Genomic DNA, 22,817 nt, shown 5'->3' with positions numbered 1-22,817 from the left:
CCAGAAAGAATCCAAAAATGAAGTTTTTTGTGGATGATGCATTTAGAATTCGAGTCAGTTCACACACAAGCCCTGATTTAACCCACGTTTACATTTAGACGATAGAAAACCTTTGCAGAAACAGAGTTACCGCACTGTCTTCAGCCTCCTGCTGAGAGAAGTATGTCTCATGCCTCAAGGTGAACACTATAAATTCAATTTATTTCTCCTCTGCTGCTCTGCTCTTTGTTTTATCTCCTACACAGCCTCGAACCTCTCCTTTCCCTCATTCCTGACATCCTTCCTTCTCTTCATCCATTGCGTAAGACTTCCTCCCAAACTCCTAATTCCTTGCCTCCTTCCTGTCTTCCTCTTCCTTCCTGCTTCTCTCCATCTATCTCATATTCTGAGTCAGTCTGGAAACGTCATTATCCCCTGATTTCTGTCTTGCAGGCTGTATTTCTTAACCTGTTTGCCTGTCTGTCCCCTTGCTGCTACCTACACAAACTTACGTGGACTCATAAATGTCCTTCAGTCAGTTTATGTGATGCTGGATAAATATCTGACCATTAAATTGTTGACCCAATAGGGGTAATATTTCATTATCATTTCTTACTATGGCAAAACAATTTAACTGGATGAAAACAACAAATAAAAGCTGTTTTCATTGACTTATAAGAAGTCCAGAATCTGATCTCCCATTAAGAGCAGAGAATTAGAAACACAGCTGCAGCAGGATGTGGAATGGGGTTCAGGTATTTCAAATCATAGTTAAAGAGGGGATATCATGCTTTCACATATTTTATACATGTGCAGATTTTGAACATGCTACATATTTGTTGGTTGAAGAAATTCCTGAGTCTGTAAACTGCTTAAAATGCTTTGTTATAATTTCTGTCAATGTTTTTTTTTTTTTTTTTTTTTTCTTCTTTTTTTTTCTTTTTGTAATATCGTTAGTATATGTAGATGACTTGAAATAATTCTAGACATACTTCTTTATTTTTTTACTATCTGCAAAATTAATAAAAATATTTGGAAAAAAATAAAATGCTCTGTTATAAAAAAGATAGCACAATACAGTTACGAGACTTGCTAAAATGATGAAGTCAACGCATAAGGATCTCTTGCTTCATGACACATTGGAGGGGCGGGCCACAAACACCAAGGTCTGTGTATAGCTCTGCACCTGACAGGCGTCAGGAGGGCCGTCCAATAGGACGGGAGGGGGGTTTGTGGATCAGGGAGCCTTAAAGAGACAGCAGCTATTACAAAACATCTGAACATCTGGTTCAACATTAGTGGTATAATTTTTTCATCATACAAAAGGGCTTTAGACAACTCAGTGGCTGGATGAAGGACATAGAGTGAAAAGAAATAATTGCGTACTCAGGACTGCTCCAGTTTCTTATTATTTCGATTTTTCAGGTAGAATTGTTAAGTATAGAACATTGATTATTTAAAGATATTGATCAATATGTCTTTGCCTTTCTTACCTTTAAATTGTGCATAAATAACACATTTCAGAAAGCAGAATATATATAAATGTACCGGTACCAACTAAGAGGCCTCTTCATCCTTATCAAGAATCCCTCTGTCCCTCAGAATCAGAACCAGAATCAGAATGGCCTTTATTGTCATTATGCAGAATGTACAGATCTGAGAGATTCTCCTTTCAGTGCAATAGTTAGTTAAGTCAAAAAAATACACAAAAATAGTATAAGTAAAAAAAAAAACTAAGAAGTTGCAAGGAGCCTTCAAATGTACAAGATAGAGGATGGATATTTATGTTCTAGTGATAATATTTATGGAGGGTCAAATGACAAAAAGCTTCACTATAGAATTTGGAAAGATTTAAAAAACAAAAATTAGAAAGCCAAAAGAGCAAAGATTGGACAAAAGCTTGATTTCACAACCAGAAAGCCATAACCCACACTATGTCTGCGCATGTAGCACACACACGCATACATACCCACACCCACACACCAGCAATCAGGAACATAATAAGTACATGCTGACATTAAAAATTAGACACACACACACACACACACACACACACACACACACACACACACACACACACACACACTCAAACACAAACACACACACAGAGTCTCTTACAAAATGAGATGAGACAGCATGACTGCTTAGAAGCTTTGAGTCCCAAAGGAATGCTGGGAGACACACACACACATGCATACACACATACAGCATGCATAAAAATACATCCTCCCACACAGTTGCATGTACACATGCTTATGGTGAGCTGCCATAAGCTCAAGACAAGCGCTTTGATCCTGTCAGACAGCAATGAGATTAATCCGCAGTGTGCCGAGGCAAGTCTGTGTGTGTGTGTGTGTGTGTGTGTGTGAGTGTGTGTGTGTGTGTGTGTGTGTGTGTGTGAGACTGACATGTTGAGAGCTTAGTATGACAAAAAGGGCCACGTAGTTCTGACACTTAGTCTTACAAGCTCGAATCAGGGCGCCATACTCGCCAATTCTTTCTTTCTTTGCTCTTTTTTCCTTCTTGCACTCTCTGTACTCGCCTCTCTTTCCCTTTTCTTCAAACTTTTTCTTTCTTTCTCCATTCTTTTCCTTTTTTGTCCCTTTTGAGAGAAAAAAGAGTTTCAAACAGGAATATAAAAGTGACAAAGATTTTCTTAGGTTGGAAGTTGTATTAGAATAACAGAGTTTTCTAGAAGCTTCTGAAGTCTTAAAAAAGTAATCAGTCTGAATATACAGCAGAGGAGAAGAAATTTCATCTTGTGGCGCTGAATCTGTTTTGTTATAATTTTATTTCTAATCTGCACATGTAACGCTGAGCTCTTACGCCAATTAGGAACATTAAATTGAGCTGAATAAGAAGAGGGGAAAAAGTGGGATTTAAACGAGTACAAGAAGCCAAGAACTAGAGCAAAGTGTTCAAAAGATGGAATTAAACCAAACACATCAGAACAAAAAAGAGACAAGTGAAGAGAAAGAAAACAGATAAAGGAAAAAGAGGATGCTGCAAAACTTAAACCGGCCTGTTTTCTTCGCCTGATTACAGGTTGTGCGTGCCAGGCCATCAGACAGATCATTAAACAGCAATTAAAGAGGGAAAGGGTGCAATGAGGGGGAAAGACATATCAAAAAGGAGAAAACAAAACATGTTTTTCTTTCAAAAGCCCCCTGATTGTACGTTAGGAGAGCCAAAAGATTACATTTCTATTTCTATCTGGAAATAATAAAACTGTTGCAGACGGACAGACAAACAGAGAACAGGACAGTGTTACAGACTGGCTTCATTTGAATGTTCTTTAAGATCATAAAAAAGTACTGAACAAGAACATTACAGATGGAATGAGTAAAAAAGAATGTGACCGTGACAGCTCCAACATCGTCTGTATAATCACAGTTATAAATAATTGCACAGCTGAATGTAAGGATGTCATATCCATTTTAAAACGTAATCCTCCTTAATGGGAAAGTTGGCTCTTAGTGGAACATTGAAGACACTCCATACACGCACATGGGTCAAAAAAGTGAGTACATTACTGTGCATGTATAATGTTTCCCCACTGTAAAATAACAAAGTCCATGTTAAGATAAGAATGTAATTATAATTTTATTGTCAGTGTCTCTTTGATGCCAGAGATGTGAGAATTTAGTTTGCATAAGGATTAAATATTATCATTGTGGCAGTCTGCATATAAGATTTTTTTAATCATTCATTAATGTATGTATTTATCTATTTATTTATTTATTCAAAGGAACAGTGCAAATTGATAAAAATTTTAATGTAGTGTCAATTTGAATGTGCCAGTTAGCCTTTAGGCTGGTTTTCGTCCTGCAGTTCAAAACAACGTGTTAATGAAGAGAATCACGGTCGAATCTTCAAGCTGTAATGCAGCCACCAGCCACTAGTTGGTGTTGTAGCTCCGGTTAATGGCCTCTGTAACAATGCTCTAATGCTCTACTACCTGGATGTAAACAAGCACAGTAGAGATTAATATTATGTGGTGCTAGCTCTGCTGATGTTAGCTACACTTTGCAAACTAATCTGAAATGTGGACAGTTCATGGGAAAACGACTGAGTTGTTACAAATATAACATCAAGGTGGGACAAACAGCTGATAGATGATACAGACAAAAAATCAGCGTGCTTTTTGGTATCTACAAACTGTTAATGTAGCTATTCTAATCCAGTAGTTTGTAGACTGCCAATTTAAAGTCTTGAGTTTGTTTTTGTGATGTTAACATCTTTATCTTGAAACTAAAAGTCATCACATTTTTCCATTTGACATGCCTTTATCCTGGTTCAGAAGCCACCAGGTATGCTCTGACCAGGACCTAAGTTTACTGACCAAAGATCCTGCTGTTTTTGAGAAGACTTTAAGCACATAAGAAAAAGCATTCAGTAGCCTCAACAGTTAACTGAAAAGTATCATTTTATAGAGAACTTCAATGAAGGTGGATTTGTTTCAAAGGCAGGTTAAGAACAGCAGAACCACAGGGACAAGTCTCTGGCTACAGACAAGGGACAGAAGCATATTTCTCACACTCACATTGTCAAATAAAGTCATATAAAGATAAAGATCCTCTTCCAAGAGCACTGGGGAGTCACAGGTGTCCGTTACCGAGGCTGGTTAGTGTTACAGGAGTGAGTTTGTGCTGACAGATTGTAAGCAGATGTCTTGGTCTCTGTGGCACAGCGTGGAAATGAATTTACTGTTAAAAAAAACCCTGAGTGAAAACAAAGCTGCATCTTTAGTCACACTTCTCCTCCTGTGTGTATATGTGTGTGTGCTTTAGTGTGTGTGTGGTCTCATGGAAAGAGCAAACTCCCGTGGACCGTGGATAATGCATTTTTACACCTTTCTTATTAGTCACAGTGCGTGTGTGTGTGTGTGTGTGTGTGTGTAAAAGTGTATGGGAGAAGCAGAGAAAGAGAAAGGTGAAAGTTTTTTTTTTTTCAAAAGAAGAAAGGAAGCAGGAAAAAGGGGGAAATGTGTCAAGAAGCGATCCTCATTCTGTCATGCAATAGTCCCACCTGCCCTCTGCTCTCTGTCTTCGTCTCCTTCTCTCCTTTTCTCCTTCTCTCTGTCTCCCCCTTTTTTGTGTCCTCCCTCCTTTTCTCCCCCTTCATGTCTCTTTGATTTGTTTTCCCTCCAAATCCTCCAGTTATTTTATTCCCTTCCCTGTCAATGCTGTTCCTCTCTTTATGTGTGTGTGTATGTGTGTGTGTGTAAGCTTTCTCGCTGTCTTCCTTTAAGCCTCTCTGATGTACAACAGCTCCTTGAGGAGAGATTTTCTCTCCCTCACACACACACACACACACACACACACACACACACACACACACACACACACACACACACACACACACACTTTCTTATCCTTTGCACCAGCTTTAACCTATTTTCCCAACTCTCTCTCTTTCTCACTTTTTCTTATTCTCTCTGATGGTCTCTCGTCTCATATCCTATCTCTTTGCTAAATCATTCATATCCAGTGTCTCTGACCCACTTCCACTATAGTTTCACACAAACACAGCTTTTAAAAATCTCTCACCAAAATCCCTCTATTGTCAGTGTGAAATTCTGCATTGTTACCCAGCTGAGTTAAATAATTGATTCTGATTGGTCAGAACCCCAGAGAGAGCCTGATCACGTCTGTTGAAGTCGGTGCATTAAAAGGAGCTCATTTCACTTCTGCTTGTTGACACTGTGGCAAAAAAAGTCGCTGGCTGTTTTTTGGTACTTTCCGTGCACTTCCTGCCTTGCTAGATCTGCATTACAGTGAACTGACGCATCACAGCTCAGGTATCTGGCGAAAATAGGATTGTTGCGTTTCTGCTGCCAGCTGCCGGAGCAGGGACACAGCCAAACATCAACAAAGCAGATCCAGTGTAAGTTGACACTAGAGCTGAAACGATTCCTCAAATGATTCGAGGTACTCCATTACAAAAAATACTCGAGTAATTTTCTCCGCCTCGAGGAATAATTTTAAAAAAAAGATCAAAGAGTGGTATTTCAAATAGAGCTGAGGCCATATTAAGAGAGTTTTCAGACCCCTCAAGCTACCTCTTATACAAAATAGCAACTAGCAACAAATCTAGCTTCTTTTCTGGAGTTTGGAGACTAATGGGTCATTCTACGAAACGGGTGCCATTTGGGTCAGCAACATTTGATGAGATGTACAAGGCACAAAAAATGTGTCAAAGTGTGTTTACAAATTTTGGAGCTACCAAAACAAGTGCTCTTATCGACATGCTGTATCAGAAAATTCTATTTCTTAAAGAGAAAAAATGTCATTTGAAAAATAACTGCTCTTTAACTAAACAAAAATGTATTTTATCTGATTACTCGATTAATCGATGGGATTTTCAGTAGAATACTCAGATACTAAAATATTCAATAGCTGCAGCCCTAGTTGACACATTGGCCCTGTTTGCACCAGGCAGTTAAGTTTGGTTTATTTTGGCATGACGTGCATTTTACAGCGTTTCCACTGACTAATTCCAGGACAGATCCCCAAATAACCGAGAGAAGCTGTTCAACTTTTTTGGACCCTAGGGATGCCAGAGTAAACCAATCCGATCACGGAAGGTGGAGCAACAACGCAGCAGTTTGTTGATTGGTCGAAAGAATCGTCAGTTACTGCGAAAGCAGCTGTATTTCTCCTCGTGGCACACAGTCTTCTCTGAAACAAAACTTGATTGTGCTTTGTAACAAAAAGCCACATGGAAATCGCAAAGAAGACAAATTGCTGGATGTTTCCCATAGTTGTGCTTTGTTTACTGTCGCATTTTTCTTCTTCATTGGATTCATTGGCAGGGTACACTGTGTCGCGCTGCCATAGCGTCACGCTATTATTTAACTGATGCGGTGATCGGTATCTGACTGACGTGCCGCCTACCAAGAGGGGGCACAGTTGGCTGTGGAAACGCAAACAGGATCAGGCTTAACCTGACACCAACCTGTACCAAACCGTATTGATCAAAACCAGACTGTCTGGTGGAAACAGGGCTATTGACTTAAATGGAAACCTATCTGATCCGGTGTGATAACAGAGCAGAGCCAGAATGGAGATGTATTTGGTGTTTTCGGGCCACTAGAGCACCGCCACAGGCTGTGAGTGACACTAAACAGATAGTCTGCTCACCTTCTTGACACTAAACTATGCTTCAAGCTGAGTTTACTAAGTTTAATGTCACTTTTCAAACAACAGCACAACATAACTACAAATAAAGATATAACCTTGTCGCTTTGCATCCTGGGAAAAGTTGTTTTGAACAAAAAAAAGTATTGTTAAACAGAAGATCTGCTCAAACAAATGCATACTCAAGCGAGAGTCACGTCTTTAGGACATTGGGTGATGGTGCTCATGGGAAACAGAGTCTTTATCCTGGAAAACACTACTGATTCCAGCCACTGCAATCAATGCAAAAAATTAAAATTTGGATTAAATCATGACCTGAAGAATCATATTGTGAGATATCCCAACATCTCACAGTCACAATAAACAAGTGAACTTTAAACCAAATCTTTCAACACATTCTGCTGAACAAAAGCGTCCATAAAAGCCGTTCCCTATAATCAATTTTATCAGCACACCACAGTTTCTCTTGCTGCTATCCCTTTGATGTGTGCTTTTTAAAGTCACCCTGGAGCACAGTGCCAAAGTTCTCAACACGCAAAAAAAGCTGTGGTAGGTGTCGATCATTTTCTCTAATAACTCCCATAAAAAATAATGCAGTGAAACTTTGTTTTGTGAGTTTTGGGGGAGAGAAAGCAGAAGTGCATGGCTCTCCATAAAACAAAGCTTTATTGGCTGTTTCTGCTTTGATGCTGAACACATGGCAGGCCAGCACTAACAAATGTTTCATAAAAACGGCTCTGATGTGCATGTTTGTCGTCCTGTGTTTTCCTTTGCAGGGTTAGAAAGTGTGTCTGTGTGTAGAAGTTCAGCTTTGGGCAGAAGATTCTTCAAACAGTAGTGTTACATGTCAGATATGCATTATACATACATTAGATGTAAAGGTGTGTTTGTGTGTCAAACGGCATGTGAGACCGTATAAGAGAACCCGTCAGCTTCACTTTCTTCTACTGTCTTCTGCTTCTGACTTCTGACTTCTTCTTCAGTACTTTCAGCTGTTAGAAAAAGCAGCAGCTCATGCCTCAAAGTGTATGTGTGTGTGTGTGTGTGTGTGTGTGCATGAGAGAGGGGGAGAGGAAGAGACACAAAAGAAAAGGAGAGATGGAGTCAGAGCAGAGCAGATGAGAATAGGAGGCCCAGTGCTCACTGCATGTCTGCCCCAGGACAGGAGCTGTCAGCAGGGAGAGAAATACTGCACTGCAGGGCCCCACTCTGGAGACTCGGAGACTAAACTAGGAGCTGTGTGTGTGCGTTTGTGTGTTCGGTGTGTGAGAGAGAGAGTAAGAGAAGGCATAAAGACAAAGACGAGAGGATTAAGACCCAGGTTTGATTTTACATCTATGTGTAAAACTAGACATTATGCACAGGCTTGAATGCCAGAAACAGCCACATAATGCATTTGTGTGAGTGTGAGTGTGTGTCTGCGTGCCTTCAGGCAGTATGAGCTAGAACTCTAAGCCAGCTGTGCCCTCTTGTATCAGTCCCCCCCACTCTCCTCTGCTCTGTTCTCTCTTTTTAAAACATTTACTTTTAATCCACAGTCATTAAATCCTTCCAGAAAATATTTTTCCATCTCACCTCCAACAAACACATAGTTTAAAGAAGCTGGATATGATTTCAGGATCAAAAAAAAGAGAAGATATCCTGATTATTAGGCTCTAGACTAACAACCATAGACTGTATAGAACATGGACGTAGCCTCCACAACGTCGCCCTTCTGTTCCTGAAATGAAACCAATCGGTGGACGCAGCCACATTAGATATGATGCCGGCTGTGAGTTTCCTTTCAAACTGCTTCAGGGTGCCCGCCAGTCACGTGACCTGAGCTGGGCCTCTGATTGGACAATCAAACAATCCTAATAACTTCTAAACCACAGAGTTAGAGAACAATTCACTCACCGTACAGTGTGTGCGGATAGTGAAATCAGTGTTTTAGACCCTAGCTGTTTTTTGAACCAGGCTTTTTAATGCTGTAAAAGTGTGTTTATGGCTGGGTGTGTACACAACTTTCAGTCTTTCTGCAACCAGCCTCAAGCAGATTCTCGATGACCAGCAACTTTTAGCTATTATTGTGTAGCTATATATGTTCTTACTAAAAGGATGCAGATTTTCAAATTTCTGCATATTAATGTTGTTGAATTCCTTGAATCTGTCTGTACTGTAACCTGATTTAAATACTTGGTTCTGAAGAATGGGACAGGATCTTTGCAAGACTTTCCAAAATGAATGTCATCACAGAAGGGTAGGCCTTAAACACGAAGGTGTGCCTCCTGACAGGGCTCCAAAGGGCTAGCCAATAGGAGGGAAGGGGGTTTGTGGAGCCTTAAAGAGACAGCAGCTAAAACAAAGTGTTTCAGACAGACGCTGAACTAAGGGTTTAATAAGGGAAGAAAATTTGTGAAATAAATGTAAATAATGTAAGACTCCCACACGGTTACCAGAGGGACAGGGAATAAGAGTCTAAAAAAGCACAATACCCCCCTCTTTAAGTTCATATAAAACTTGAGACGAAGCTCTCATAAGTTCAGCAAATATGGTGATTTCTGAGACCGCTGCTGTCAGGAAACTAAGTGCCCTGATCTAAAATGTGCAAATTTTCATTAGTTTCTCAAAACCAGTCAACAAGGGAGGAGTAATGAGTTGGAGAAAGTGTTTTTGAAATGTCTGGATAATTTTAATAAGTCCCAACATGTCTTGTTGTTCTCATTAGTTCTGCATGTTAGAGAGAAACCTCCCCTCACAGAAACGAGGTCGAGCTTCACACGCACCACCTCCAGCAGGGGTTAAAGAGTGAGCGGTGGCGTCGCCCGAGCAGCCTGCTGTGTAACCAGAGCAGACAGAGTCACACCAAACAATGGAGAGCTGCTTTGTTCGGTCGGAAACAGAGAGCTGAGAGAGGGGGGATTATTTCTAAAATAGCTCTGTGTTTGTCTTAGGCAGGGGCTGGCCAGTGTCACACTGCACTGAATCCCACACACACACACACTCAGAGTCCTGGATACACACAGACAACTTGTGAACATGCACACGCACACATGAAAGATCATCCACCTACAGAAAAACATGCTGTCACGAACACAGACATACAACTGTTTCTTGGACACACACACGCACATACACACACGGTCGAGTGTGACAGCATGGAGGAGATAACACAGCACACATGGGAAGCTGCTTTAGTGTGTGTGCAGAAAAAATGTGTGTGATCTAAGACCAGGCATTAGTGTGTGTGATAAAATGAGGGGCCTTAAGTGGTTTGAGGAAGGAGGGAGCCCACGTGTGTGTCTGTGTTTGTGTGTGTGCCAGGGTTGGGGTCAGGTGCCTGGCGCGTTCGCCTGTATCTGCTTACTGTCTGCCTTGTCGCCACAGCGATGACATCATGGCACATGACTGCCAAACGACGGAAAGAATGCCTCTTGTCCTCCTCATAAAAGACGAAGAGCGATAGAGGAGAAGCACAGGCGAGTGATACTGATTGAGAGGGAACCCATGTGAGCAGGGAGATAATCTAAGCACATAGGGAAACTCAGGAACGTATGGATAAGCTGTCAAATATTCTCTGAATTACTCCTCACAACAATTTCTAACTCCTTAAAACATAAAAGTGATTCAGCTGGTTGTAGAGCGGCTTTGAGCTGTGATTCTCTGTAAACGGTGCTTATGCTCTCCAAACAGTTAATCAACAAAACAGCCAGTATCATGAGGAATTCAAGAGATGACACATCCCATCTTGAGACAAGAACAGACTCACCACAAGCCTCATTTGCAATGAGGTGGGGATTCAACTAAAATAGATTGTAGCTCCGAACAACACAAAGGTTTGTGCATCATTTGCTGCTGTCTGCTTTATCCCAAGATCAAAACATGCTCATAGAGTCCACAACTTTGAGCAGTTTGTGTCGGTCAATTTTTTCCATGTTGTTGCAAAAAGCTATACTGTCATCCTGATGAAGCTGACCCAGGAACCTCTTTGTGTTCATATGTTGTTGAAATCCCTAAATCTGCAGGTAACCTGCTCAAAAACAGTCTGTTATAAAAAAAAAAAAAAGATTTTAAAAAAGCATGGCTGTTTTCCAAAGCCCCTGCTACATACCACATGTGAATGTAGTATGCAGTTGTTGAAGCTGATGCAGTTGATGAAAAAAAGGTAATTACTGTTTTATATGGGCTTTAATGAATCTGTAGAAGTAAACACCCCTTTTACAACTAGAAGTGACAAGAGTCACTGGTGTTTCTTTCTCATCACTTTATTTCTATCTCATGGACCGTATAATGTTAGCGTTGTTGTATTGTAGTTTTAATGCCAACTCATTCTAGTAGCTAGCGGTAATTCACCTGCCACCCGCATTGACAAACAGCGTTAGCACCATGCATTTTGAGAAAGAGTATGCCAGGTAGACTGGTCTGTTGCATACTGAGAAATTTTCCTGGACATCCGGGGATTTTTGGCAAACTGCAGATTCTGCAAGCTTTCAAACATTGACTACTACAGACTGAATTTCAGCCAAAATAGTAGGCACTGCTAGTGTAGTAGGCCGTTTAGAGAACAGCCTATGATATGAGAAGATGCGGTCATCCCATGAGGATCTCCTGACAGGTAATGACACGTTAGAGGGGTGGGCCTCAAACACTAAGGTCTACTCATAGCTGCACTCTGAAAGGCTCCCAGGGGGCTGACCAATCAGAGGAAAGCAGGGTAGTGGAGCAGGGAGCCTCAAAGACACATAAGCTAAAACAAAGTATCCAATAGAGACTGAAAAAAGGGTTTTCTAAAACCTCAGTTTGAAAAAATAGGGAATTTTTATAGGTTTTGAATCATTTAGAGGTGTTATAAAGGAGTATAAGAGATAGGGATGAGTATTGACAGGATTTTATTAATTTGACCAATTCCTTTATCAGTTACACTTCTTAATCCGATTCCGTATCAATTCCCTTGTTAATTCTTCCCGTGAATTTTCTGTGTGCAAAAAGTAGGCTAAACAGGTTTTCTGTGTCAGTAACATTTTATTGGATTTATAAGTAAATGGATATGACATGGCACTCTTGGCATTGAAAAATGTTTCAGTATGTTAGTGTTGTTGCCATCTTATCATGATATAACAGCATTGCATAAATTTTAGTTTGCGTAGTTAGCGTCCTTTCTGGTAAAGTGAAGCCAAGCTTTCAATCACTTTGATTGCCATCGTTGTGGATATTGTGACGCTGACTGATAAGCAAGATTGGTGTGTGGCACGTCATGTGCTGCCAAAGAAAAGTCTGGCTACATCAGCGAAATGTAAAGAATCAACAAGGACGTTGTTAAGCATAAAGGCCAATGATGTCAGTGGATCAAACCATTGCAAATCACTTCTTAACAAGAACTGGTCATCGACACCGATTTATCATAAAAACTTAAAAAAAGCACAATACCACCTCTTTAAAATTTTGCCATTACCATAATTTTTCCCATCCCAAAGGACATATTTTTACATTCATTCATTTTCAATGAAAGACGTTTTCTAGTAAAGTATAAAGTTAGTATAAAAAAACTAATGAATTTGTTCGACAGGGTTTCCAGGGTCTCCTGAAATGTATTAAAGCAGCAACAGTTTCATAGTGTTCCACTTATTTTGAGGTAGAATAACTCCACATCACAAAATAATCTAGCAGGAATGTGACCTTGAACATTTTTGACTTGTCCCAGTTCTGCAGTTCTGCTCTGTGTTGGAACGTCTGCAACAGATTTGGTGAACTTTATTGCCGTGCAAACATGATTGTTTTGTATTACTTTCTTCTTTGAAACCTATCTGTGCCAACACACTGGTTTCATGAAGAGTAATTATTTATCTGAATACAGGCATGGGACGACTGGCTGAACAGTCAAAGAAAAGGTTGACAGCCAAACTTTACTGAAGTGCTGGATTACTACTACATTTAAGGCCAAAGAAGTTTCCAAATAAGGAAGTTTTTGTGACAAGCTTGTATTCTTAATTCACAGTTAACAGACCCTCTCTTATCTCACTGTTCCCCCCTTATTGCAGCAGAAAGGAAAGACTTGAAAGGAAAGTTACAGATCTAAGGCCGCAGATCCACTGGGAACTTTCCCCCCTCACTGCACTGGCTGCAGTTTTCTTTGTTTCTGTTGCAGGGACATTTTACCAGCAGAGCAAGAGAGCTTACAGTATTTTAAAAGTGCCTTTTGACGGCAGATTTATACAAAGATTAAAATTAGAAGATCCGCACTTTTAACAATCACATAGTAAGAGGAGCGGCCACATCCAGCACTTGTCATAAGCACGTTTTGCTTTAGAAGCAGAGTGTGTTTTAAGTGTGTGTGTGGTTGTGTGTGGGGTAAAGGGTGAGACACCACGAGGCCCAGAATGTGACGGGTGCATCTGGAATAAATATCATTTTATCACCAGGGTTTATATGTGCCATGTGCTGGCAGGTAACCCTCAGATATGGTATTAAAGTAAACGCACTGTTAGCTTTAACAAGACTAATGTTCCGTTAGCTGCCCTGTGTGTGTGTGTGTGTGTGTGTGTGTGTGTGTGTGTGTGTGTGTGTGTGTGTGTGTGTGTGTGTGTGTGTGTGTGTGTGTGTGTGTGTGTGTGTGTGTGTGTGTGTGTGTGTGTGTGTGTGTGTGTGTGGAGTTATAAAAAGAAAGACTGTGACAGAGTTCCAGGATCTCAAAATGTGAAAACGGAAAAATGCTGTAGAGATATAAGTAGCTTTAGATATTCAGTTTGTAATGGCCAAAAAACAGATAAAGGGTATTTAAGTTGTCTTGTCTAAGTGTCATTTATTTAAAGAGGGGTATTGTGTTTTTTGTTTTTTTTTCCTAAATTGCTTTGTTTTAGTCGCTGTCCCTTTAAGGCTCCCTGCTGCACAAACCCCCTTCTTTCTGATTGCCCAGCCCTCAGGATGCCTGTAGGGGGTGGGACTATGTGCAGAACTCTGTGTTTAAGCTCCCACCCCTCCCACCCCTCCAACTTGTCGTAAAATTCCTTGATTAATGACTTCATCAGTTCAAGTCTTGTTGAGATCACGCTCTATTTAGAGAAAAAGAGTGTTTTGATCAGTTCACAGACAGATTCAAGGATTTTTAAAACATATGACTGAGTAGCTTTTTGAAAATGTGCACACTTTAAGTCTTGACATCTAGCATCATAATTTTATAGCCTTGTTTAAAGTATTAGAAAGTCTAATACCCCCTCTTTAATTAAAAAATATGAACTTTCTCTCCACAACAAAGATGCATTTTATGAAAACCTTAAATGTCTCAGACCACTCTGAGAGTGACTAAACATATCCTGGGAATCAGTCCACCTACCCCTTTCTGAACCCCTTTGAGCTCCTGCTCCTGATTGCAGCAGCCCAGATGCATGATGGGACACTTGTAAACTGACAAGGCGGTTTGTGAGGTTACCCAAAGAATCTGTGGGTGTTCACACAGTCCAAACATGTAATCTGTCTTCATTTAGACACTCATCACTGCATTCCTCACTTCACCACTGTATCTCTGTGTGAACTGTATATGCATGCGTGTGTGTGCGTGTGTGTGTGTGTGTAAGTCTGTGTGCATTCATCTGTGTGTGTCAGAGAAAAAGACATACCTTCAAACATGCTTATGTCTCGTTACGTTGATGGTGTTCAGATTGCAGAGCAGAAAACAGTTTATCAGTGAAGTGAGATCCACTTTTTCCTCTTTCGTATGACGTTTGCATTCTTGCGTGTGCAAATTTGCATCTATGATTGCATGTGGCCACTTTTTAAGGACATGTGGGATTATGGAAAAACCGTCATGATTTAGATTTCCCAGAATTCAGAACCATGGGTGTCCTCAGAGGGGACCGCGCCAGGTCTGTGGCGGATGGGATGGATTGGATAGATGGGATGCGGCTTGTTGCTTCCTGGCCAGAATGCTATCTATCTGTCAGTCCGAACATCCAGACAGGGAGACAAGAGGGTGAGACAAACAAGCATAGAAGAGAGCCGTGACTGTGCGTATGTGATAATGCATGTCTAAGTTGGAGAAACTGTATTTAAGGAGGGTCAAAGATCCTACCTAGCTGAGGTTCCCACCATAAATAAAGAAAGATCTCACCGTTTTACGACCGGAGAGCTGCATATTTCTGCAAAAACACACAAAATTGACCTCCCTAAATCTCAAAGTGGTGCACCCACTAATAGGACTTCCTCAGCTTGTTGACATGTCGTGGATTTACTACGACATTAACATTCACACAAATTAGTACCTGGGCTGCAGATACTTTTGGTTTCTTTTGTTCAGTTTTCTGATTTCCCTTTTGGGATTTTTGCCCTTCGCCTCAGAATCAGGAAGACGACTGGAAATGTCTTTGCGGGGCTGAACGCGTAAAGTGACATTTTAAAATATTTTACAGGAACATCTCGTGTCTATTGACGGGAATGTTCCACTGCAGATGGTTTAAGCAGATTTCATGAAAAAACGTTGCTTTTGAATAGTTTAAATGTCATTTTTAACTGTTCTGTAGGTGAGTGCAGGGAGAAGTCTAGGAAAACTTGTAAAATACTCATCTCAAGAAGAGTTTTTGTAGTCATTCTGATCGATAAACCCCTGATTTATCCCTTTTACATCTAGCACAACATAAACTCTGCCTTAAAGTTACCTCGTCTTATATTTCATGACCTCATTGTGCTTTATTTTGAAACATGGTAAATAAAGTTGGTATTTCCTACTTTTTTTAACAAATTTCATGATTGTTCTTTTCAGGCAGGAGGCTCTGCTGGCAGCCATCAGTGAGAAGGATGCCAACATCGCGCTGCTGGAGCTCTCCTCATCCAAGAAGAAGAAAACTCAGGAGGAGGTGGCCGCTCTGAAGAGGGAGAAAGATGGTCTGGTTCATCAGCTCAAACAGCAGGTAGGAAAACTGAGGACACACACACCCACACACCTCCACATCTAAGGTAAGATGTGTGGTCAGGTATTGAAATGAGAGGAATGCAGAATGGAGTAAAAAAAAAAAAAAAGAAAGCACAGGTGAGGTGGCGTCAATGAGTGGAGTCAAGAAAAACAAGAGATGCAGAGAAACTGAGTCCAGATGTGACCGCAGTCCTACGACCACCGGGAGTAAATTTAGGATTAACCATCCCCTCCCTCACTCGCCACATGCAAACACACACAGAGTTCAACACTTTCATATAAATCTAAATTTATTTACATTTTTCCTCCACGGATACACACACACGCAAAAGCACAAGCTCACATGTTACCTTCGCAGCCCTCAGGAGCAAAAATCTGTATACACACAAACACACTTATCCCAATGTGTACACACACAGCCAGGCCAAAAACAAGGAAATAAACATGACCAAATGCCTCTGTGGTTCCACACAGAGGTCTATTCACACACACACACACACACACACTCAGAGACACACTCACACACAGTTAAGGTTCTCTTGGGTCCCATGAATTAACCAACTCCTCAGTGGAGGAGCCCACAGGGAGTTTGTTAGATTTTCTCTTCGCTGTTTTCTCCATTCATCCTCCTATTATCACGCCGTGTGCACTCATGTACGACAAGAGGATACGCTGATATTTAAACTCGCTATTAAGGCCGAGAGTTACACACAGATTTGCATAATTAGAGGCATAACTTTGACTTACAGGCAGGTGTTTTGCAGCTGCTTCTCAGGCCAAAGGCTCACTTCAGCTACAGGTTCACCACAAGAAAGAGGTTTAGTCAACATTCCCAACATAGAGACTGCCATCCTTGGGCTTCATAACTCCTCTTCAGAACCTATACATTATGTCACTAAGATCATGTCCATGTTTTGTACCGTCTGCGTGAGTTAAATGTGGGAAAGGTCACAGGATGGGAATAAAACTAAGGTCTGCTTGGAGGGTTGTAGCCTGTGTTCATAGAGCACATAGTTTAACTGCTGAGCTCATCCAGCTCCAGGATTTCAGACAACTGAGTGATCATTTGATATCCAGGTTGCACATACTTCAAAGTGACTGTAACAACACACATAAACACAGGACTCCTGCACCACTGACAACATGTTTTCCTGTCTCATATGAACCCTCTGGCAAACATGAAAAAGCTCGGGTCTGTGTAGGGACGGGTACCGAATTAAGTACTTTTATAGGTACCGACTGATTTCTGTTTTTATGTAAAATCAAGCAGTACCATGTGTAGATACCTAAACACATTTTTTTGTCTGTGAGGGAGTGGAAGAGTAGGCAATTTTCCATTCTGGACATGAACACAGCATTACAGGGTTATATATTGAGAAATAGATATGTTAATGTAAATTGGTACCGTTTAGTACCAGTGTTGCCACAGTTACTTTGAAAAAGTAATCTGATTACTAGTTACTGATTACTCCTTTAAAAAGTAACTTAGTTACTTTACTGACTACTTGATTTTAAAAGTAACTAAGGTAGATTACAAGTTACTTTATTAGTTACTTTCAGCAGCTGCCGGCAACACCTGCAGCTGCATAATTTGGCAAAAATTGTACAGTGCAATTAAAATGAATTATAATATGAGCCCACGTGTTTTGTTTTAAAGTAACATTCAGACATTGGTAGTTGCAAAACATGTTCTTTATAATTAAAAACAAAAATATTTATTTTACACATTTTGAATTTCAAAATACAACTAAAAATGCTTTAACAGTACCATTTTTGGTACTGTAAAAAAATTTTTTTCAATTATTTCTTTTTAAATTCTTTTTTTTTTTGGGTCTAGTCTTTCTAGTCTTTCGTTTTTCTTAAAGCTGTAGTCTATTGAACCTGTATTTGTAATACAACAAGCAAAAATAAATGTTGCTGGAGTGCGGACTCACATAATCCTCAGTACCCTGCTCGGGGCCCCCCAGTCTAAAAAGTCTGGGCACGCCCCTGCTTGCCACCGGGTGCCCCGTTGCCGCCTACCTTATGTTGCTCTGCTCCTCAGCGGGTGGATTTGTGCTAAACAGAGGGTTCAGCTCTTGGAATAGAGGGAGTTACGATGAAAGACGGGACCTTTCCCCTGGTAAAAATCAAACAACTTCTCAAGTGTTTATGGCCGCAGTTCGCGAGCCTCTCTCTGATTGATTCCTCCATGTTTGAGTCAATTATCTTAAGCAAACTGCCAGTGCAGAGTGAACAACGAACTGTAATATTATCATCTTTAGCTGACACAAACTCAAAACAGTGACTGTGTGTCCAGCTAGAAAACAAACATCTCTCCTCTCCCTCCTCTGTTTACCTTTGTGTTGCTGGCTGCTATTACTTGTGAGTATGTGATGAACACGTGACTCCCGTCAATCCCCGAGACACAAGAAAAAAGCATTTAGATTTTTTTACATGAAAAATGAAAAGAAAAGTAACGAACAGTGAGTTGAATAAGTAACTTTAATCTGATTACTGGTTTGGTAACAGTAGCGCGTTAGATTACTCGTTACTGAAAAAGGTGGTGAAATCAGAGTAACGCGTTACTTAGTAGCGCGTTACCGGCATCACTGTTTAGTACTGATACCTATTGCCAGGTACCATGCATCGGTACCACATCGCTTCAAATGTGAAAGGTACCCATCCTTAGGTCTATGAACAAAAATGTATTACTTGCAGTCAGCTGCTTGTGTTTGAGCCTGTTGGATGGTGTGTTGAACTATCCACTGCCCAACCATCCATTTATTTACAGACTGTGGGCCTAAACTACAATCCCCGTGACAGTAAAAGAATGATTAGGCTCAAATACAGCTCCAAAAGATATTCCTTCAGATTTCCAGTTTTTCTGATATTGCCAAAAATCCACTTTGTGGATGTAGTCGGCTCATGTGGATTCACAGGTTAAATTGAAAAGCTGTATGCGTGTGTTTCAGTGTTTGAATGTGTGTGTATGTAAGTGAAAGTCAGGAGGTGTTGTGGAGACGCTGTGTCACATGAAGTCACTATAACACTCCTCTCTCCTCCTTCCTCATCCCTCAGTCTCTCTTTCAGTCCTATTTGAAGTCATTTATGACACCTCAGGGTCTCCAAGGTGGTTACTGACGACAGAGACTTCACTGTCTGCTGCGTTGTGTGTGTGTGTGAGTGTGTGTGTGTGTGTGTGAGTGAATGTGTGTTAATGTGGGTGTAAGTGAGGGTGTGAGCGGTTTTGCTCCCCTCTTACTCTCACGCTCTTTCTCACTTTCTCTCCATGGTGTCGTCATTTCTCGGCCCCTCGTAGACAGATCAGTCGAGACGTCCTCAGCATTCCCGTGTGTGTGTTAACACCTTCAGAGTGAAACAAACACACTCTTTGACACTGATAACCTACCTGACACACCAGACAGAGACAGAAAATGAGATGAAGTAAGTGATTTGTTTTGCTGGGAACTTTTGGCAGATGAAACAAAAAGTCATTTTAAACTTTCAGAAAACACAAAGGAACTGGTAAAGTTCGCAAAAATATTGGTGCAGGAAAATATATGAAATTTGATTTTTGCCGTGCACTTTGTTCAAATAACCCGACAAAGATAATCAGAAAATACAAGAGTAAAAAGGTGAGTATCAAGGCTACGTGAAAACACACCTGTGCAAGTTGAGGAAATTAGTGTCCCTGGAAGTCTTTCCTGCCTGTTGCCCTTTGACCCCCAGCTGCAGCTTGGCCAGGAGGCTGTATATCAAGGTGACCTCGGCTCTCCTCACTCTTCTTTCCATCCTCTTCTTCTTTTCACTTTTACTCGTTTTTGTTTCCTTTCGAGAGAAGGATGAAAAGTGTGTGAAAGCAAAGAGAGGAGGGAGGTAGGGATTGTAATATTTTATGGTATGGAACAAAAAGGGGGAAGGTGAGGACTACACCACCATCTGCCCCTGTGAGAGACACATGTGGTTAACATTTACAGGTGGAGTATGTGTGGCCCTGGCCTCCACCTTTGTTCTCCATCTGTGTGGCTGAAACCTCTGTTTTTTATGGACATTTTTCATACTTTGGCTCTTCATATCAGTGGCTTTGGAAAGCGACTGAAGATTATGGTTTCGTATTTTCCAGTGTTTCTATTAGGTGTTATATTTTACCTAATCCATCACAGGCTTAAATAGTATTGCAGAAACACACACACAAAATTTTAGTGAAAAAAAAACCCTGCAGTTAATCAAATCCAAACAAAGGTGAAAGTCTGAAACCAAAACTGGCTTTTACTCAGAGAAAACACCTGTAGTAGGTTGTAACTGTTGTCAGCTGTTGTTTGGGAGCAATACCCTGTATTTATCTCTGGGAACGGGCAACTTCTGTCTATTTCCAGTGAAGCTAGCGGTTAGCATTAAACTGTTTCCAGCCCGAGACTTTTTTTTCCATGCACTGAATCATCCATGTGTTCAGATCAAAACCCAAGCCTCTCCAGATCAATCTGCTGAAAAAATGACATCATTCCTTGGTTTGTCCCATCCATAGAAGAGTCTCAGTTTCACCGTATACAGAAAGTTGCTCAGAAGCTTCACTTTGGCACAATCAGAACAGACAACAGTTTAGACAGGTATTTATTTCTTGGTGCAAAATTAGCAAACATTTAGGACAGGGTGAGAAGGACACTGATGTGATGTGAAGGGCTCTTTGTCTCACTCCGTGTAGATTCTGATTAACATAACCAGCTTTTGGTGTAGCCCTTTACAGAGAAAACATTGAAATACTTTGAAGTTAAAAAAATTCAGCCCTGGGGTGTTATTGGAGGACAGAACGAGAATTTGGTCCTGTTTACACAATGTTTTATCCAAAAACACTAGTGAAAAAAAAATCTGTGTTTACCCGGAAACGCTGAGGGACTGAAAATGCTGTTGTAAGACTACCAGGCCTGTAGTTGGCGCTATCACTGTCTTGTCCAGAAGCCGCTTTTGGTAGATTTCCACCAAAGCAGAGTTGGGCTGATCAGCTGGTGTGGTGATGAATGCTAAGAGCAAAAGTGGAGCAACAGATGCACATTTTGTTGGAAGACAGTCAACAGATTGAGCAGCACAAGAACAACACGGTAATCCGCGATGATCGTATGGATCAGCCTTTTGGCAACCCCAAAAACTTCAGGGAACTTTTCTAGATTTTTCATTTTGTCAAGTGTACAGAAATGACCAAATACAGTTCCTTGAGTGATAAAGGGTTAAGACATAGATAAGAAGATATGATGATTTAGAGATTATTGAATCGATTGGTTAATGATTCATTTACGTAGAGTCAAAAAAGAAAAATTAGTCCCTCTATTCCAAGCAGCCACTAATGTGGGGCTCACACCAGAGTTCAAATTCTGTCTTGGCTCCATTGCATTTTGGCTGTGCCCAAAGGCTGCATGTCCAGTCTCGTCATACACCTGGAGTTGCAAGACCAAGGAATTCCCATCCAACTGGCGTGCCTCTTTTCGTTTGCGAAGTCAAATATGATCTGGTGTCCACATTGTATAGATAGTTTTGAATGTCGACTAGATGGTTTAATTTGGTTTCAGTGCACCATTTCCAGTCCAGCTCCAACTGCTCCATGCAAATTGATGTGCTTTTGCTCTGGCATCCGGCAAAAAAAGAAAACTTGCTCATTTGATTTGGATGTGCAACAGGAACTTGTGTGACACATTGACCTTTATCAGAACCTCTAAAACCTAGATTGCCTCGACAGAGCTAAGATGGATGGACTTGTTTATGTCATGACCAACAACAGACAGAAACAAAATGTTTCGCCACAACAGTAACTGAGGCAGAATGCTAACGTACAGTACAATTTTTGTCACTGTGTCAACAGGCAGAGATGGAATGGGATGGTCTTCTTTCAGGAGATTGTTTTGTTTTTAGGATTTGTGATTAAGTTATTCACAAAGTCACTTTTACTGTTGAGTATTGCTGTCAACCAATCAGAACCAAGAATATAACACAGTCACGAAATATAAATTCATGATAAAAAAAAGAAGAAAGCCACAAATCACTATTTTTCCTTTTGTAAAGATTCAGTTAAAATAAATAAGAAAATAAGACAAAAAGCAACAGCATCAGGAAGAGTGTTTAAAATTTTGTTCATGCTTCTCGGATATTGCAATCATTTTAGTTTTTAGTTTTGTTCTAATTCAGAGTCTTTGGGGTTTTATTAATTCGTGTCTCTTTCTGCACTTAACCGTTTATCATTATTTAGTTATAATAATCATGACTTCTCTGTTACTGCCAAAAGAGAACTAATGTGGGTCAAAACTAATTAAATCCTCCGCAGAGACGCATCAGAATGAAAGAATTCCCCGCAGTGCTCCACTCAGACACTTTTCATTGTCATTTGTAATTTTCCACTTATCAACAGCTCTCTTCTTGATGGAGGAGGGTGAAGAATAAAAGCTAATCTAATTTTTAATCATGATGAAATAGTTTCTGTCCAGCGATGACTCAGCAACTTTTCTACTATTGATAATTGCAGAGATTACAACAAAGGTTCCTCTTTCACTACTGGAGGGAAAGATGAAACAATAATCCAATCTAATATTCCCCAGAGCCTTATCACCATGAAATGATTTCCCACAAAGCATGACTCAGCAGATTTTTCCCCTCACTTCACTCCATGTTCATTTGTTTCTCATTCTGTCTGCTGTCAGAGGGTTACAGCGGAGCTGCAGGAAGGATGGATGGGGGCGAGGAGAAGATGAGGGAGGAGGAAGGGACAATGGAGCAAGAGGGGAGGAGTGGAATAATGGAGTGATGATTAGATTAAGTGAGGAATAGAGAAAGTTGGCTCAGAAAGAAGTGGG

The 22,817-nt window shown here is 40.6% G+C and overlaps 1 protein-coding gene across 9 annotated transcripts in view; it reads left to right on the top strand.

Annotated features, from left to right (window-relative positions):
• The window catches only part of LOC141810375 (ELKS/Rab6-interacting/CAST family member 1-like), a 181,759-nt gene that overhangs the window by 118,985 nt on the left and 39,957 nt on the right, over window positions 1-22,817 (top strand). For all 9 annotated transcript variants that reach the window (XR_012600089.1, XR_012600088.1, XR_012600087.1 and 6 more), the window contains one exon: window positions 15,850-15,997. Coding sequence is in view for 6 of the 9 variants with exons in the window: in XM_074697846.1 (XP_074553947.1) it covers window positions 15,850-15,997 (148 nt within the window). In the remaining 3 variants the exon portion in view is untranslated. The remainder of the gene's footprint in view (window positions 1-15,849; window positions 15,998-22,817) is intronic.

This window comes from Halichoeres trimaculatus, unplaced genomic scaffold (assembly GCF_033239565.1).
Source record: "Halichoeres trimaculatus isolate MK-OKI-2021-1 unplaced genomic scaffold, fHalTri1.1 fHalTri1_scaffold_21, whole genome shotgun sequence".
NCBI classification, from domain to species: Eukaryota; Metazoa; Chordata; class Actinopteri; order Labriformes; family Labridae; genus Halichoeres; species Halichoeres trimaculatus.
This window is presented reverse-complemented; position numbering and strand designations above follow the sequence as displayed.